The 18,266-nt window shown below is 34.9% G+C and overlaps 3 protein-coding genes across 3 annotated transcripts; 2 read left to right on the forward strand and 1 right to left on the reverse strand.

The window, feature by feature from the left end:
- Positions 1 to 741: 741 nt before the first annotated feature.
- On the forward strand, positions 742 to 5,066 carry LOC110853560 (prolyl 4-hydroxylase subunit alpha-3). Its single transcript, XM_022101845.1, has 8 exons — positions 742 to 956; positions 1,253 to 1,422; positions 1,491 to 1,612; positions 1,921 to 2,322; positions 3,465 to 3,777; positions 4,238 to 4,446; positions 4,522 to 4,607; positions 4,904 to 5,066. Exons 1-8 carry the CDS (start codon positions 742 to 744, stop codon positions 5,064 to 5,066), a joined length of 1,680 nt encoding a protein of 559 aa, XP_021957537.1.
- A 1,407-nt stretch (positions 5,067 to 6,473) lies between these two features.
- Positions 6,474 to 8,219, reverse strand: LOC110853325. The gene is made up of 2 exons (XM_022101579.2): positions 7,797 to 8,219; positions 6,474 to 7,030 (listed from the first exon to the last, which is right to left on the reverse strand). Exons 1-2 carry the CDS (start codon positions 8,085 to 8,087, stop codon positions 6,614 to 6,616), a joined length of 708 nt encoding a protein of 235 aa, XP_021957271.1. The 5' UTR covers positions 8,088 to 8,219; the 3' UTR covers positions 6,474 to 6,613.
- Positions 8,220 to 15,749: 7,530 nt separating this feature from the next.
- LOC110853561 lies at positions 15,750 to 17,324 on the forward strand. Its single transcript, XM_022101846.2, has 6 exons — positions 15,750 to 16,022; positions 16,117 to 16,419; positions 16,499 to 16,707; positions 16,797 to 16,962; positions 17,040 to 17,148; positions 17,214 to 17,324. Exons 1-6 carry the CDS (start codon positions 15,830 to 15,832, stop codon positions 17,260 to 17,262), a joined length of 1,029 nt encoding a protein of 342 aa, XP_021957538.2. The 5' UTR covers positions 15,750 to 15,829; the 3' UTR covers positions 17,263 to 17,324.
- Positions 17,325 to 18,266: the final 942 nt, after the last annotated feature.

Genomic DNA, 18,266 nt, shown 5'->3' on the forward strand with positions numbered 1-18,266 from the left:
GTCACGTCCTTCTCACAAATGTCATCACCATTTCATTTCACTCCCTGCTGGGCTGGGTACAACTCCAAAATAGGACAGGAATGGATTTAACGTAATGTTTTTGTCGGAGAAAGTCGTCGTCCCATGATGTGAGATTAACTGACGCTAATATTTATTTAGAATGGCAAACTTTTACTCGGATATTTGTAACTCTGTAAAAATCCATAAACTTATAGAAAGTTTGAGCCAGAAAAATTATGATGGAAAATCAGGCTACAAATGTACGTATTTATCGCAAATATATTCACCCAGATCAAGGATGGGTATTTTTAGTAAAGGTTTGTGACACAATTTTATAAAAGTTACACAGTTTACTGGGTTACAAATATCTGAGTGAACCTAAATTTTTACATGAGTGGGGTATTACTTTTCAACCAATATAAATAGTCTCAACTCCTTGAAAAAATTTCTATGAGAGGTTATTTGGTCGCTAATTATTGAAATATAAAATAATCTGCCAGAAAACCTATCAGATTTTTTTGTGCCTATTAATATCGACTGAACAGTAAGTCTATTATACAAATAAATGTTTATGCAACAAGAAAAAATGCAACTATTTCCGTCAACAAATGTCATTGTTAATTAATTATTCATTTACGAACAATGGAAACCTTCATTTTTAGAAAACTTTCATTTTATCTCGAAGAGTCGACATTTTAGTAGCTTTCCAAGTGGAAATATTCATTTTTCACTGGTTTCAAAATGTTTCCTAAAATCACATGGTTTTTATCAGTATCGTTAATTGTTGCCTTTTCAAGTGAAACCGGAAGCGAAAGCGAAGTTCATTTAGATGTTGCGTTAACCCCTGGATATTTGATCCATTTAGCAAAAGCGGAAATCGGGTTGATCAAGTTATTTGAAGAATTTTCTATGAAGAAGGATTTCAAAAAATATGCAGCAAGGAAACTTATCATCGGGTAATGAAATCCGGAAATTTTAAAATTATTTGCTAAAAATTTGTGTCAGTTTGATATTAATGAGGCAATTCAAGCCATCGTCTTTGTAAAACCCGTAAACTTTGTAAAATAATTTTTACAAATTTTTATAAAATAAAAAGACGCCCTGAGTCCTGAGTAAACTTAAAAAAATTATTAGCGAATTTTCTTTAAAAATATTTGGCAAAAGTTTGCAAAAGTTTGCAAAGTTTACGAATTTTACAAAGTTACCAAATCCTGCGTGAATTGCCTTAATAATGATACACTTATCACCCCAGATATTTGGAAGATTTTAACAAAACCTCTGGAAAAGTATTGTCCAGCACGAAACGTAAAATCGATTGGTTTAAGGCGATGGAAGTCGTGAAAAATCCAATCGCCCTGATTCGAATGACGAATCGATTTGTCACAATGTTGCAACCACTCCGAGAAAAATTGACAGATTTTGGTACTTTTTAATCAAACTAGGTCATTTTAAAATCAATATAAATAATGCGTCATTAAAATATTAATTAGATCTGCTCCAAAAAATAAAGGAAGTCTTGGGATCAATCGCACTTCCAAGTTTAGACGATCACTACGAAGCAATAGAATCGCTGCTAAACCTTCAACAGTTTTATGACTTGAAACCCGTTGGTGTAAGTAAATTATGGGTTTGCAATTTTTTAGATTAAATTAATTGTAAAATTTACGCGTTGGTAATGAGTTTTCACCGATTATTTGGTACGGTTTGGTCATTTCTTAGATTCTCTAGAGTTTTCATTCTTACAAGATTTTTTACCGATTTGGTAAATTTTGGTTATTTTTTTAGATTTTTCCAAATAAATTTTAACTCCTGAAAACCTTATCGATTTAGTCATATGTATATTTCATTGCCACCCGGTAACATTGATATTATTACCACCGTAGTCAAACATACTTGTAATTTTACTTCTTCTACCAACAGTTGGTCACCGGTAAAATTTTCACTACCGACACGGGCGTCCCTCTCGATGCAAATCATGCCCTAGAAATTGGAAATTACGCCATGACCAAGAAAATGTACACGCTAGCTCTGCCCTGGTTTTGGATCGTTATAAGTATGAAACTACCCGAGAAAAATTTTGTGGATAACGTCACCAAAAATATTGCCGCGTTAATTCAGCAACACGACTCCGACTACGATACGCACTTATCCAAAGGTTTATTTTACTTTGAGGAGAAATTGGCAAATAATTTATTCTCCCGAACCATGCGGGATGTTAAGATGGATCTTTATCATGGGATACGACTACCCGGACATGAAAGCTATGAGAGTGAAATTACCTACTATAATTTGCTAAATGTCTGCAATGGGCGGGATTTCGTGGTAAGTGATGAAATTTTAAGAGATTTTTAACAAAATGTGTGATCTTAATTTGATTTTATCTCCGAATATTGCACTTATTTTAAGTAGTGGGGATAAGTTTGAATTAAATTTTGGCCACCTTCAAATGTTAATCAAATAAGCACGTGATTTTGACCGGTAGAAATTCAAACAGCACTAAATTAAATAAACCGTCGTAAACGCACATAAGGAAGTAGCTTCAGACTCACTTCACCCCAACCACTCCCACGACATCGCGGGAACACTTAATTTCACTGTATTTCATCCATAGATTCATTTTTGAGTAAAATCTCATTTTGCCCCAACCACACCCCATGGGCGCCAGGGGGTGTGGCACAACAGGGGATCACAAAATTTGACTTTATTTCATCCATAGATTCAATTTTTTTAAAAATCTCATTTTGCCCCAACCACACCCCCTGGCGCCAAGGGGTGTGGTCCGATTGTCCCCAAAAGTTGATAGCATCCCCCCTGGGGTCCTATGTATGATGCCGCAAACCGATTTCGATTATCTTGATCCGTTCTCTCGTTATCCTGCTGACGGACAGACAGACAGACAGACAGACAGACAGACAGACGGACGGACAAAGTCTTCGCATAAAGTAGCTGAAGCTACTTAATAATTGCAATGTTAAAAAACGATCACGGTTTGTTGCAAATAAGATGCAAATATATTGACAACTGTTTTCACGTTCTATTGTTCTGTTACCAATTTCATAATGATTCTGTTCGCAAAAATTTTATGCCAATGTTTGACGCCAATAGTAATAACACTTTTTAAATTTCCAGGGTTTTATAATTAATTAGATTATGAAGACTTTTGGAAGGTTATTATTATTTGTTCCCAGATAATATTTCTCGCATATACAGTGTCTCAAAAAATTGATGGCACCTTTACGTATTTTTAATTGCGATATGATCCCAAGATTATTATTACTGGCGTTAAACCTACAAATTTTTAAATTGCAATTTGGCTAATCTTCCGGAATCTAGCGGAAAAGAATGATTACCAGATTAATAAAAAATGATGACAAATGTGATAAGTAAATGTGATTTAACAGATTTGAAAAAAATTCAAAATTATGAAACAAGATTGTCCTAAACCTATCAAATTTTTTATATAGACTGAATGCGATCGGAAGCATTTGTTTTGCACCTTTGACACCAAAAAGCATCCCTACTTCAAAATTAACTCGGTAAAACTAGAAATTTTGAGCTGGGATCCGTACGTGGTTTTATTGCACAAAGCTATTCCGACCGAATTTTTCGAGTACACGTGGGGAACAACGGTTTCACTTTCGATCGTAAATTCAACCGTGCCAAAAAGCTCCTTGAGATTAGAAAAGAGTGGGACGCCTTTGGAGAAAGCGGTGCAGAAGTCGATAAGCCCGCGAAATGGCGTTACGCACAGGATACATCCATCGCCGAATAAAGTCAGTAAGTCAATTGTGGTAGCGATTTGTTTCCGGGTGGTAATAGTGTAATGATTTTACCGGAGTTGGTAAACAGTTTTTTACCGGATGGTTTTTATTGGGGGTCAAAATCGATTAAAGTTTATGAGTTTCGTTCGTGACAAATGCAACTTTTGTTACTAAAAGTCTAAGATTAATTTTCATATTTAAATCTAAAGTTAATTTTTGGGACTACAAAGCGTTTTGAAAAAATAGTTAATTCATTCTTGCGGAAATTTATTATAAAAACGGCAAGTGAATTATAAGAATTTTTAGAAATTTCCATGTTAAGGCCTTGATTAGGGGTAGGGTGAGATGAAAAATCACTGGTACATCAACGCGTCATTTAATGTGACCTTATGCAAGCACATTGGAAACAAACCATCTTTAATCCGATAATAAATTATTACCAAGCCGGTAATAATTTGATTTTCTACAATTTTTAGGATTTACAGACGAGCAAGTGGGAATGGATCTGATAAAAAAGATGGAAATGTTAACTGGTTTAAACATTCGAGGAAATGGGTCTGACCCATTTGTCGTCAATTCCTATATTCACGGTAATCCGGTCGGAATCCACGTTGATCATTTGTACGGTCACAACGACGAGTTGATGGCTATTAGAGGTCACAGACTCGCGTCAACTATAATTTATGTATGCAAATAATTATCTGCAGGAATGAGTTTTTAGCACAGACTTTCTAATTTCAAAAACTTAATGAATATGCAGATGACCGATGTTGAGATTGGTGGAGGAACAGCATTTCCTAGTTTGGGATTTAGTGCAAAAGCCGCCGCTGGGAGCATGCTATTCTGGTTAGTTAATATTTGCAATATTGCGAAAAATTTATAGGCATTGTTAAGAAATTGTTACCGACATGTGGTGGTTTGGTACAAGCAATATTAATGGTCTGAAAAAAAATCTGAAAGGTTCACTGGCAGATTATTAAATATTATTTTCCAAAAACCAAGTAACCTCTCAGATTCGAACGAATTGAGACTTTTAATATGAGCTTAGAAAGCTTTCTAAAGAGACTTAGAAAAAGAGACTAGAAAAGGAATCGTCAAATTTTTGAAAATAAGGAACAATTTGAGCTCATGGGTTTTTTCAGGTACGGGGCCCACACGAATGGCGATATCGACTTCCGAACGGCACATGAGGGTTGTTACGCCGCCTTGGGGCTGAGATGGGTCGGGGTCAAATTTATTCGACAATGGGACAACTTTATGAGAAAGAAATGTTCTCCGAAAAGAAACCAGTGGCTACTTGATTAAGCGCTAATTTACGATTCTAAGGCAAAATTACACCCATTTATTTGAAGTTTTAAAAAATATCGTTAATTTTTATACAAAGCTGTCAATATAAAAAATATTTGGGGGAATGTATCAGAAATATTACGTATGCATTTTCGAATTTTTATTTTAAAAAATTGCATGAACAAAATCATTGTAATGCTCAACCTTTATCTATATCTTAATTAAAGAATAATGGTGATTGGTAGAAGTGTTAGTATTGTTACAATAAAGAAAGTGAGTTTAGCTGAGTTATTATCAATGTTTCAGAAACTTTGTTTTCTACAATAAATTATAAATAAAATGAATCATATTTAAGAAGTATCTACGTATTTCTTATTCGACAAGCCTGACGCTCAATCTTGTTCATCTTTCTGGAAATATTTTTTCTTACAAATTTTATATATCGACACCTAAGTTCTATTTTCTCGATTCTCAAAATTTTGGAATGTTATTGTAAACTAAAGTAATTAATTATATGTAAAGTTAACCAAAAATGCTTCGTACAGGCAGGAATGACCTTGAATTATACTTTATTTACAAAAAAACTGGCGGATTCGATATCATTAAATTTTACTTATACCATTATGTTCCAATTTTATGCTTCAAAACTGCCACAAATAAACTTTTTTTTACACCTGCTACACAGAAGGATCCATTTTAAAATTTTTTGCGATTGCGTAAGAAAATTGGAGAGAAAACTGATCTTGAAAAAAGTATGAATGAAACAAATAGAAAACATCTCTAGTTATTTTGTTCCGCTTCCCTTTCCCAGAGTCCCAGAGGGATGACTCCAATTAGACACAAATTGAGGTAGGGTTCCCAACTCTGTGTTTTTTGTGCATTTTTTGTGTTTTCATGTTTTTTAAGCTGCACAAAATTTAAGGATTTTGAGATCTAAAAAATTAATTTAGTAAAATATGGAAATTTTTTGAAAGAAATGAGATGCTCAAAGGTGAATGGAATTTTTAAAGCCACGTAGGTACATAATAAATTTCGGTTAAATTTGATTTAGAAAGTCAAACACAAGTTTCTTTCAATGTGTTACAAAGATGATTTAACCTTGTCTGATAGCTCTCTTCCTTTAACGATCAAATATCTGCATATATTCGGAATCCGTGATCCAGCAGACAACATTCATAGAAAACTTGAGCCGGGTGAAAGGAAAATTCACATAGTATGTACAACGTACAATTATGAATTATCTATGCATTAAATTTTCTAAAAATAAATTGGGTAAATAAATTCAAAATTTTGTATTGAAATTCTCAATAACAAAAGCAAAAAGAGCACCATTTTGTCTTTCTTTTAAGGATTTAGGTGCATGAATAAATTATATTCAATGCTTGAAAGAATAGTTGGTCAAAAATAAGTAAACAACAAATAAAGTCGATTTTTAATTAGTTTATTTTCCGTTCAAAAATTACGTAAATTGCGTACGTATTTTTCTAGGCGTTTAAAATCTTATAAAATTAAAGCATTGTTTTCATATCACTTAAAACTTATCTCCTCGAAGTCTGACCCATCATTTAAAAAATCCTACAAAAATTGAGCCTCCACAAGATTCCCAGTGTCGTAAAAATTGCAAAGTTTACACCGCTTAACGCCACCCTCCCAGAGGAAGAGTCTGATTTGATAATTTTATTCCGTTTTGCTTCGGATATCCAGAATTTTCTGTTTTCATTTTCCTGGTCATCTTTCACCTTCTCGGCGCGAGGTGGGACCGGGTTCCCTTCCGCTTCCGCTGGTAGGCCGACTCGGCCGTTAAATCGTGACGAGAAAATGTTACCGAGTTCTAAGTCGACGACTTTCTTTTCCTCTTCTTCTTCACAGAGATGTATCTCATCCCGGACGTAGCCTGGAGAACAGGTACAAAGGCCGAAATGGGCAGACAGGTGGTCAACTTGGGGGGCACGGTGACATTCCGCGTGGGGGACGCAGTTTAACTGTTGGATAAAAAAATTGATGGATTGATTGAGTGTCGAGCACAGAACGGGTGGAAATAATGCACTCTAAATAATCCGGTAGGTAATGATTTCTCGGTAATAAATTTGGTACTAATATTTTACCAGGTAGTAGAAATTCGTTACCATAATGGTATAACTTTATTACCAAGCCATTATCACACGGTACAACCTATCATTACAACTTTGCTAGAGTCATATACTTGTGCTTTTCGGTAATGTTTATTATCAGATTATTTGCAGTGTGTCAAATTTGTTTACAATATGGGAAAATTTTCCACAAATGGATTCCAGAAAATGTGTGAAAAACTGGTAAATTTTTTTATTTTGAAAAATAGCCACCTAAGGACCCGAATTGACCGTAAATATATCGTTAAAAACACATCTGGCATTGAATATTTTTTTGAAATATTGAAATTCTGAGGTCTGATTGATAGGATGGAACGACGATAAATAGTCATTTCATTATTTATTATTTTTGTTTATTATTCAGGTATTTTTTTCAAAATTGGTGGCGTAGTAAAATTCTGCACAAATCACCTTCTATAAACTCAATTCAAATTTGGAAGGATGAAGCCTTCTACATTTAAATAGCCTAGTTTTCTTCGTAATCTTACCGAAACGCTTGTAAAATTATGAAAATAATTTACCTCGTTGCAAACACTTGATGAACTACTTACTTTCTTATCATGCATTAAAAAAATTCTTTACTAATGATTGCATTAATCAAAAAATGGTGCACACTCACCTGAAAAATGTCCCTTTTCTGGAGAAAGCACAAACTCCCCTCTGGACTGAAGCAGGCTCGTTTCACCGAGTGAAAAACCTGAATTGTGGAAACTCCTGGAAATTTCAGTTCTAAACAGTCGCACATTTTCGTCTCTTGATTGCACCATTTGGTGTCTTTGCAGTCTGTATTCTTCTCGCATGCTGACCCAAACACTCTCCCGTGTGAAGGCGAGATTAGCAAAATCACGATTTCAAACAGGAGCAGGAAGAGGCAAGGCGTGGAAAGGGAGGGTGGATAATAAATATGCATTTATATACTTAAGATAAGGCTAATTTACGTATTGTAATTAATTTAACTTAGGAACTAATTAAATTAGTTGGATTAAAACAAAATTCTTTGATTATAATTTAATCGCAAAATTAATGTATTTTGGGAATATAAAGAAATTAATTAATTTTTTAATAGTAAAATTTTGATAAATTATTAATTGTTATAAAAGCAAATTACTAATTACTCGAATTAATAAAGACAAAAAAACAATGCCGATATCTAGCAAAATCTGCAAAATTATCAAATGTATGACAAAATTTTTTCCAAATCTGAATAAAACTTATTCAAAAAAATACAAATTTCTTTAAATGAAATTCCTTCAATATTTGGTTTCCTACTATGTAAAATTCCCAGACTAAAAACTCCTAAACCTTTCACGAAACACGTCTGAATTTCTACATATATGTAAATACTTTAATTTACTAAAATATCCAGCCCAGTCTTGATTCATACAAAATATTAAAACGTCTTAATTTTCCTTCCTAATAAAATTACTTCCACTCCACACAAGGAAAAATATTTCACTTATTTATTAACTATTTTACTTGCCCTATGTATTTATTTCTTGTCATTATAACGTTGCGGTTAGTACAATAATAATTTGTATCGTGTGATGCTGCCTCATGATACTTTTTCATGACGCACATAAAACATACATATATAAATTACATACGTTTACTTATTACAGACTTGACGAAATTCTGTGGTGAGCTTTTCTTCATGAGTGTGTGTGTATCACTCACTTCCTGTCATCCGGTGATGCTCAGTAAATATGTGGACGTTTATTTGGGGTGACGAAATTCTGAGAAATATTTCCGAAGCTGGAATAATTTTCCAAATTTTAAGTTTTAGGTTTAAATTATTTAATTTAGTCAGTAAATTATGTACAATTATTTAGCTCACATCGTGTCACTGCTTATTTTGTGGCTCGTTTACACGGAAGAATGGAATGAAATGAAATAATGCTGCCCTTCTCGCTTTGCTTGAGCATCGAAGTTCACCTCAATAAAATCACACACATTTTTGCCTAACGTTATTATTCAACATGTGGTTTGGTTTGATGTACGGTGAATGTTGAATGGTGTCGTCTAGTAGTCTCGTCATTCTACTTTTTTAGAAGACGCGAAACTGCATCTGCTTTAAGAGAGGGAGAGGGAACTACGATGAGATGAACGACATAACGTGACTAATCTTCTTACTATGAACGTAAGTAAGTAAACGTTATGTCGTATTGGTTATGCGATTGCGAATAAGTAAATAGTTTATGCGTTTAGATACATAGGCATCTGCGGAATGAGGAGGATGGAATGGTAGGGATGGATAAGGGGCACTCTAAATAAGGAGTGTAGCGATTACTTGGAAATCTTGGGATATTTGGTTACTTGATGATAAAATTTGGTTCTGTGTAATCTTAAATTTTTGAAGTTTCGGAAATGGATTTGTTACCGGATGATTGCTAAATAAGTAATGTAATGATTACGTGTAACTACTTGTGATTACTTGCAAATCGGTGAATACTTGGTTACTTGTGATAAAAAAAATTTGGTAATAAAAAAATTAATATACATACGTAATCTTAATGCGTAATCTTAAATTTTTTAAATTTTGGAAAAAAATTTGTTACCGGATGTTTGCCTAGGAAATTTAAATTTTGTTACCAGCGCTGTGGTAAATTTAAACCTAACCCTCTGTAATGAGTTTACCAATCGTCCCTAATTTGGTGTATTTAATTGTGTACTTAATTGGTAAATTTATATTTAAATTTAAATTAAAAATATAGCATTAACTTGCCGCGAAATTCAAATTTGCTACCAATCTGTCCGTAACAAACTAAGATTAAGCTCATTTTAGAATTTCGCTCATGTTAGTAATAAATTCTGTCTGTCACAGAATTATTTAGCGTGGTAAGAAAAACGAGTTTTTACTACAGTATCCCCATGACGCTTACTTACACGTTATGCACATTGAACACTGAAAGGGTTGTTGGTATTGCGAATAACCATAAAATATCTGTGTGAATACAAGACGAGGAGCCGTCGGACCAGTCGGAGTCTTGTTTTTTGAGACGATTCTTTCTCACAATCTGTCCGTTCTCTTGTTTCGTTATGTATTATTAATTATTCGAGTGCACTTGGAGGATGCATTGTTCACATGGATGGATGTATGCGTTTTATGAAATCTGCTTAAATTACATGTGTATAATGCCCACATGTGTGGGTTGTCGTTATGCACATACGAATGTGTTTATTACGATGTGATAATTATCTGTGGGAAGGTTTTTCATGAGGATTATGCATGCAGTGAAATATGGACAAAGTTAACATACTTGTAAGGGCGGATAATTAGCTGCGCAATTAAAGACGTTCTTGAGATAATTTACTCGGATGTCTGTAACGCAGTAAATTTGGTGTAATTTCACGTAATATTACGAAGGACAATAAAGTCACAAGTGTATTGTAAAGTTCAGATCAAGGGCGTCTGCAAATAAGTTTTACACAGTTTACAGGGTTACAAACATTGGCGTCATGTAGAGCGAGAAAAAACTTTGTAAAAATTTGCACCATAATTTTTCTAAATTTAAAAACTTCAACAAGCAAAAAAAAAAGATGCCAACATGGAACGAAGAAATCTGTTGAATTTAATTAAAAGTTATTTCTAGAAATTAATTATATACGGTGTTTAAATCTATCAAAAGGCAACTTCAAGTTAAAAAAGATTTTCAATTTATCAAAATATTTAGTCGCAGCAATGAAACGAGATAATACTCGAACTTCCCAACAGTATCAACTTTGTAACCAATTTGGTGGTGGATTTTTGGTACATATATTTCCATAAGCCTGCAAAATGCTGAATTAAATTGGCCAACTATTCCACGCGCAGTAATATGCCAATTGCGATGAATAAAAAAAAAATAACAATTACACGATATAGAAAAGCAGTGTAAACACAAATTGTAAAATATCTTAAATTACTACTTGCAGTCTAGGAATCAGCGGTGAATTTTCCGCTCTGAAAAGCTGCAGATTCAAGGCTTTTAAGGCACGAAAAGCTGTGATGTCACAGCTCTGAAAAAAATTAATTTACATGGCTGAAAATTTCACTTCCGAACAGTCAGGCACAGTTGATGGTCACAATTGGCTGTCAACTATCACTGAATGTTTATTTTAAGTTATGTGCTACTTTTTGGTCCGCTGCATTTTGTTGTAAAATTTTAAGAAAGAAAAATTAGAAAAATCAAAATACAAAATTCTGAAACCTGTGAATTTGCAGCTTTTCGAGCTGTGAATTTGTAGCTGAATTCACTCGCAGATATATCTAGATTGCATCATTTTAAATAAATTATAAAGTTTAAGGGAATAAGTCATCTGTAAAATAAACTTATCGTGTATTGAAAATATTTCACAAAATAATAAACTTGACGCCTAACATTTACAAAATTCCGGAAAAAAATAAATCCAAATAAAATACCTACAAAAGTCAAATGTTACAAAAATCATTCCATAAATTTTTCACATAATAAAAAAATTCATCCCTCTCAACCATCCCGATGGTCAATATTCCCTCCAAGTTCACTCCACCCGAACTAATTTTGACCATCCGTCCCCTCCACTTTAGCGAATTCCTTGGACCAGTGAATTATTGGATTTGGGTGCCGGATGAGCAGATCAATATTAAGTGGATTGGATTTGTATAACCATCGACTTTCTCTTTTCATTCTCACTGGACAATGGAAACAGATCCTCCGTGATACCCGGGTAGGAATTTATGTACATACGTCCGTACGCACCCGGGTGTCGGTGATATGTGACGTGCCATTACCAATACGATTGTATGTATGTATGCACGTATAGCATACCTGGTGACATTTAGTAACGTAATAATAATGTGAATTCGGAGAGAGACACTTGGTGACCAAAGAGAGAGCCCAAATCCTGACAGGTTTTGGGTTTACTCCGAAAACCCGAGTTTAGCGGATGGCCGAGACCAGACCGCGCCACCAGACCAGACCAAACCACACCTACGTATATGTTGGTTTGGTTTTATATTATTGACATTCTCTCTCCAGTGTCGGACAAACAGGAGGGATGGATATCTCTCGGAAACTTATAAATAGGGTTTCCGAGATGTGGGTGGGAGTAATTGTGGGTTATATTTTGAAGATTTTTTTTTCGTTTTTTTGGTGGGGGGAGGGGATTGTTCCTGGGAAGGGGGTTGAGGCTGATTTGCATTTTTTCGAGGTTCAAAAAACATGGAAGAAACTGTGGGAAATAAACTTGAAATTTTGTATTGCCTAAAAGCCAGATGTGGTATTTTTCATAAATTGTGAATACTGTAAGGATTTAGCTAACAAACTCCCATTCTTTCTGAAATACCATTTTCAAAATGGTATTTCGTCACTTTACTGAGCAATAAATTTCTATTTTAAGACTACTGATATATAATTACAAATAATTCAAAATAATTAGTGATACATAATAAAAAAAATACACTTGTATCGTTAAATGCCAACCAATTCTACATTTTAAAAATGTCGCTATTTGTAAACTATACGAAGGTGTATTTTTCCCATGTAGGCAAGTATAGTTAAATTTTGGTGGATCAAAAAATGTATGGAATTTAGACTCGTAATTTTTGTAATGTTCAAAATGTTGCCAAATTTAGTAAAATCACAAAAAAACATGTAAGTTTTTCTTGATTTTTTTGAATTTCCACTTTCACCAAATAATTTTATAAAAATGGTTGCGGAAAAATTTCTGAAAATGGACGAAACAGAAATTTTTTCGTCACAAAGAGTGGGTGAAATCGTTGCACATCAAATTCTCCTCATTTCACCCACTTTATCAAAAAAAATACCACGTGTCGAGAAAGCAGCACTGTCACCGGACTGGTGAAATATATTCAATTTGATTTCACTTGACTTTCTCTGTTCCGAATTTGAATCGAATTTTGTAAGTGAGCTTTTACTTTCTGAGAGAGAACAACTGCTGTCTACTGAATGTCAGCGGTGTGACACTGATCTGGAAGGATTATGTGATCTGAATCGATTAGTGTGGAAAATGTGTGGGGGTGACAAACTCCATACCAAATAAATTAGTGAAATTGAGATAAATTTTGTCGGTATAAATTCCACTCTGACCTATCATGACCTATGACCGTATATGTAAAGACGTATATTAGTAATGTTAGGTAATGTCATCGTTATTATGGGACAGATGTGACCCTCTGCTCCATAATCACATTACTTTTCTCTCCACCACGGCTGAGAAGGCACGCTTAAAAAGTTGGGGATAAAATTATTGACTGATCTGTTTCTATTTGTGGAGACGTTATGTTTTTGGTAATAACCCAGCCAACAATTCGGCCAAAATTCTTTGAAAGAATTCTGTACGAACAGGTCGAAATTACACCGAGCTCGAAAGCTGTCAGAATTCTTGAAGAATTCGATGCGATTTCACTACGAATTCGCACCGAAATATCTTCAACGAATTTAGGCCGAAAGATGACTAAAATTCGGTACGATTTCTTTGTGATTTCACTCCGAATTCTCAAAGGAAAATCTTGATCGAATTTAGACAGAAGGATAGCCCGAATTCGCCACGATTTCTTGGAGATTTCGGTAATCTCAATTGTATTGTACGAATTCTTAAGGAATTCTAGCTAAGGCGGCAGTTTGTTCTTGGAAGTGGCCATGAGCCCACGCAATTTATTACTGCTCTCCCTCAGACAAAAACGGAGGATTTTAAAGAACAACATTAATTTGGAAAGTTATCTGAATAATAAATCCTCCCTCCAACAACAACCTGTGATAACCAACGACGTAAGAAGCAAAGAACAACACGAATCTACACCTCATAATCACAAACTACAACTCGAATCAGTAAGTGAAATTATAAGTAATGCAGATAGTGATTTACTAAATTATGTGCCAGCGCAAAATAATTACTTAGAAAAGTTTGACATTGGGGAATTTTCACCTTTAATTGACGAAAGCAACAGTTCTGATAGTGACTGCATAGATTTATTGGAGGACAGCATTGACCTTAGAATAAAACTTCAGAAATGGGGAACTGGACATAACGTGACTCACTCAGCTATTTCCGACCTCCTTAAAATATTAAAAACTCATCAATGTTTCTCAGACTTGCCATCAGAAGCAAGAACATTACTTCAAACGCCCACTACTACCGTTATTCGACAAGTTGAGCCTGGACAATACTGCCATTTAGGACTTGCAGCCGGAATTATAAAAGTTTTAAACAAATCAAATTCATGCCCCGAGACAGTTGTTGTTCACATTAATATTGACGGCATTCCGATTCACAAAAGTACAAATAAACAGCTTTGGCCCATTCTTGGAAGTGTGAAAAACGTTAGTGATGTGTTTGTAATTGGAATTTACGAAGGTTGCAGTAAGCCAAACGACTTAAATAATTATCTTCGCGATTTTGTGGAAGAATCTCTCGAACTAATTAGTAATGGAATTATTTACAATAGCCGTAAAATCAATTTTCAAATAGAAGCATTTATTTGTGACGCCCCTGCTCGTGCGTTTATTACAAGCATTAAAAATCATACCGGTTATTATGGTTGTGGAAAGTGCATAGTTAAGGGTAAATATATTGACAACCGGATGGTTATGTTAAAAACGGATGCCGAATTAAGAACAAATGACACTTTTAGAGGACGGGTGCAAGAAAAACATCATAATGGAATTAGTGACTTAGAAAAGCTTCCCCTCGACATGGTAGAAAGTTTTCCCTATGAATACATGCATTTGATTTGCTTAGGAGTTACAAAAAAGTTGGTAAAACTGTGGACAAGTGAAAAAGTTAAAGTATTTCGTCTAGGGCCGAAAGTGTTTTAAAAATATCAAAAAAACTCGTAAAAGTTGGCAAGTGTTTACCTGTAGAGTTCAACCGGAAACAAAGACCACTTTCAGAAATTGACAGGTGGAAAGCAACTGAATTACGTACATTTCTTCTTTATACGGGTCCCTTGGCTTTGAAGAAACATTTACCAGAACAACATCACCAATTATTTTTGTGTCTCAACTTTGCAATCCGAATTTTGGCTTCACCAAAACAAAAAGAGCAACTTATTACTTATGCTGATTCTCTATTACATTATTTTGTTAGCCAATTTAAAATATTGTATGGAAAAGTGAATATTTCGTACAACATTCATGGACTAATACATTTGGCAACAGATGTCCGTCGACTTGGTGGATTAGACACATTTAGTGCCTTCAAGTATGAAAATAAACTTGGTGAAATTAAGAGATTAATTCGAAAATCATCTGGTTCTTTGGCTCAAGTTCACAGGCGGTTAATTGAAAAAGATTCTGTAGTGCAGGGGCCTTTTGTGAACAAAGTAGAAGTTCCAGTACTGTCAAAAATCCAATCTGACGGAAGTTATAGTGCTGTGAAATATAAAAACTTCATAACGGTACATTTTGTTTCGCTAACCGACAATTTGCAGTCGCGCAAAAGTTCTTAGAAAAAACCGGAGAGGTGACGGTAGTCTGTCGAAAATTGTGTGGCTTTGAAAGTGCGTTTACCTACCCTTGTGATTCTTCACTTATCTCAACAATTAATGTAGATTTGTCAAAATTGTCAAGTGAAATACAAATCCCTATCTCCGAGATTAATTACAAGTGTGTTGTTTTAAACGAATCCAATTTAAAAACTGTTGTGTTCCCCCTTTTACATTGTAGTTAAATAATGGAATTCCAAATTGTGAAATTTCCTGAAGAGAATGATGCTGTTGCCGTTGTTGCCAAGCCGTGGATGGTTGGAGAAGTCTGTTATTGGCCACCCCCACCGAATAATGTAAATAAACTTGTTAAAAATTATGCCGAACCGAATTTCGAGACGTGGGTAAAATGCAAAGCTCTGATCGTCGGAAATGCGTACGGTAAGCTCACATGTCATTTGCCTTACATTCCATTTTACATTCCAAACTACATTCATAATTTTATAAACCATTGAATTTTTGTCCAATTTTTCAGGAAGCTACAACGAAGCTCGGCAGAATTTGAAAGCAGCAACCTATACTTCGGATTTTGAAGAACAAAGAAGCGCCACGTCGGCATCGAAATCAAAACGACAGGTTTCTCTTCCCACGCCACCCGAAATTGATGAGTCTGGAAGCGTTATTCCTATCGACGACAACGTTATTCTAGAAGAGAACGAGAACTTGTCAAGAGAGGCGTCTTCTGTCACACAAGATCAAGACGTGGTGTATTTCGTCTCTCCAGCGATTGACACCAATGAGAAGGAGGTTCAGACGGATCCCTGCGAAATTACTCAATGTGAGCTTTTTTAAAAATTTTGTACTATTTCTACTATCCAAAGAATATCTAAATAAACCTTCGGTTATTTTAATTACAGTGCTGCGGATGGTCAAGGGAATTCAACTTGCATTGGCAGAACAAGGTCAAATTCTGCACACAATTCTCGATGGAGGGAAAGGTCGCTCTGCCTCAAATACACGGATTTCAATGGAACTACAGAAATTTACGTTTCCTCTTACAAATACTGTCGAATTGGAAAAGCTAAATGACATGGTAAAGTCGTCTGACGTAGCAAAAGGTGACCTGGTAAGTATTTCATTTTGTAAAATGTTGTAGCAAGTTTTATCCGTTTTTATCTCGTTTTGCTTGTGGTAATTGTTCTTTGGGGTATTCAGATCACCATCGTCTCTGGAGGAGTGAGAGGATACGAGGAAGTTGATGTCATTAGCAAGATGATGAAAAAATTGATGACCGACGATTTATTGTCCAAATATAGTCTAAAAGGAATGCAGAAAAAGCTTTCGTTTTCTACGCTAGCGGATATAAAATATGTCCTACACAGTAAGTATGAATAAGTAGGGTGAATCATATAATTAGGGTTTCTTCCCTTGAATTTATTACTATTTTTTAATTATTAGGCGGTGCGGCAATTCTGATGAGCCCTTTGACACCTGACCACTCAAAAATTGATGACGGAATCTCGAGGGAGTTGACTAAGGCCGGCGATCGTGTGTATAAAAGAAATAAGTGAGAAATTTTTGCTATTATCAATATATGGTGCAAAATATTTATAACCTCTTTTAATTTCACAGGAAACAGCCAGTCACCAACAACCTGCCCTCGCCATCATCACAGAATTAATTTACAAATAATTAGTTTATTTTTTGTTATGATCACAAAAGTAATAAAATTATTTAAAAGGGCAACTCGTCTATCTAATTTTTTATTTAAATGTAAATCGTAGTGATTTCGGGCAGAATTCGTACAAAATTCGTTAGGATTTCCATCAGAAATCGTCACGAAGTCGAGAAAGAATCGGAAAGAATTCGTACAGAATTCGTACAGAGTTCGGCATAAAAAGTCGTGACGAATCGTCAAGAATTCTGTACGATTCTGCGGACATTTCCCACCGATTTCTTTGGGATTTCTGTACGAATCGTCAAGAAATCGGTCCCGAATAGGTCGAAAATTGTGGCCGAATTGATCCAGAAAACACAAAGAATTGTTGGCTGGGAAGTGGTATTACCAAATTGGTAACGGTTTATGAATCTGTGACAACAATAAAGTGTTAATTTGGAATAAAAATAATTATATGATTAGGAAATTATTTTGTAATGAAATCAAATGGTAACACTACCAACTCATTGGTAACACCACCAACCCAACACTACCAAATCATTGGTAACACTAACAACTCTTGGTATTAAAAAACACTATTATCTCACTAGTAACACTACCGAATCATTGGTAACACTACCAAATCATTGGTAGCCCACAAAATCATTGATAACACTACCAAATCATTGGTAACACTACCAGCTCATTGGTAAAACTCTTGTGTGTGATAATACACCATGTATCACTGGTAACAAACAGATAACCACACTCCAAATTCTGTAGCATTACCATTTTCTCATCAAATATTACCAACCCGGTAAATCCTCTCCATCTCTGTTCCCTAATATTATCCCTCATTTCTAAGAGTGTCCTCCTCCTCATCGCCTCGCAAGTTGTTACACTTTGGCCGATCTGGCATGCAAGGGAAAGTCAGACAAAGTTTTGGCCGGAATTGGCTACAGATTTTGGTTAGTGTCGGCCAAATGTCGGCTCCTCGTTCCCATTTGAGAATAAAAGAGTGAAAATGA

This window comes from Folsomia candida, unplaced genomic scaffold, assembly GCF_002217175.1.
Source record: "Folsomia candida strain VU population unplaced genomic scaffold, ASM221717v1 Fcan01_Sc008, whole genome shotgun sequence".
Classification (NCBI taxonomy): domain Eukaryota; kingdom Metazoa; phylum Arthropoda; class Collembola; order Entomobryomorpha; family Isotomidae; genus Folsomia; species Folsomia candida.

Bases quoted from the DNA above. Each gene is read 5' to 3' on its own strand.
- LOC110853325 (XM_022101579.2), bottom strand. From the start codon at position 8,087: ATGCATATTTATTATCCACCCTCCCTTTCCACGCCTTGCCTCTTCCTG. The intron at 7,031-7,796 runs GTGAGTGTGCAC...TTTATCCAACAG, and splicing joins AGAAAAGGGACATTTTTCAG to TTAAACTGCGTCCCCCACGC.
- LOC110853560 (XM_022101845.1), top strand. From the start codon at position 742: ATGTTTCCTAAAATCACATGGTTTTTATCAGTATCGTTAATTGTTGCC. The intron at 1,423-1,490 runs GTACTTTTTAAT...AATATTAATTAG, and splicing joins AGAAAAATTGACAGATTTTG to ATCTGCTCCAAAAAATAAAG. The intron at 3,778-4,237 runs GTAAGTCAATTG...TACAATTTTTAG, and splicing joins TCCATCGCCGAATAAAGTCA to GATTTACAGACGAGCAAGTG.
- LOC110853561 (XM_022101846.2), top strand. From the start codon at position 15,830: ATGGAATTCCAAATTGTGAAATTTCCTGAAGAGAATGATGCTGTTGCC. The intron at 16,963-17,039 runs GTAAGTATGAAT...TTTAATTATTAG, and splicing joins TATAAAATATGTCCTACACA to GCGGTGCGGCAATTCTGATG. The intron at 17,149-17,213 runs GTGAGAAATTTT...TTAATTTCACAG, and splicing joins CGTGTGTATAAAAGAAATAA to GAAACAGCCAGTCACCAACA.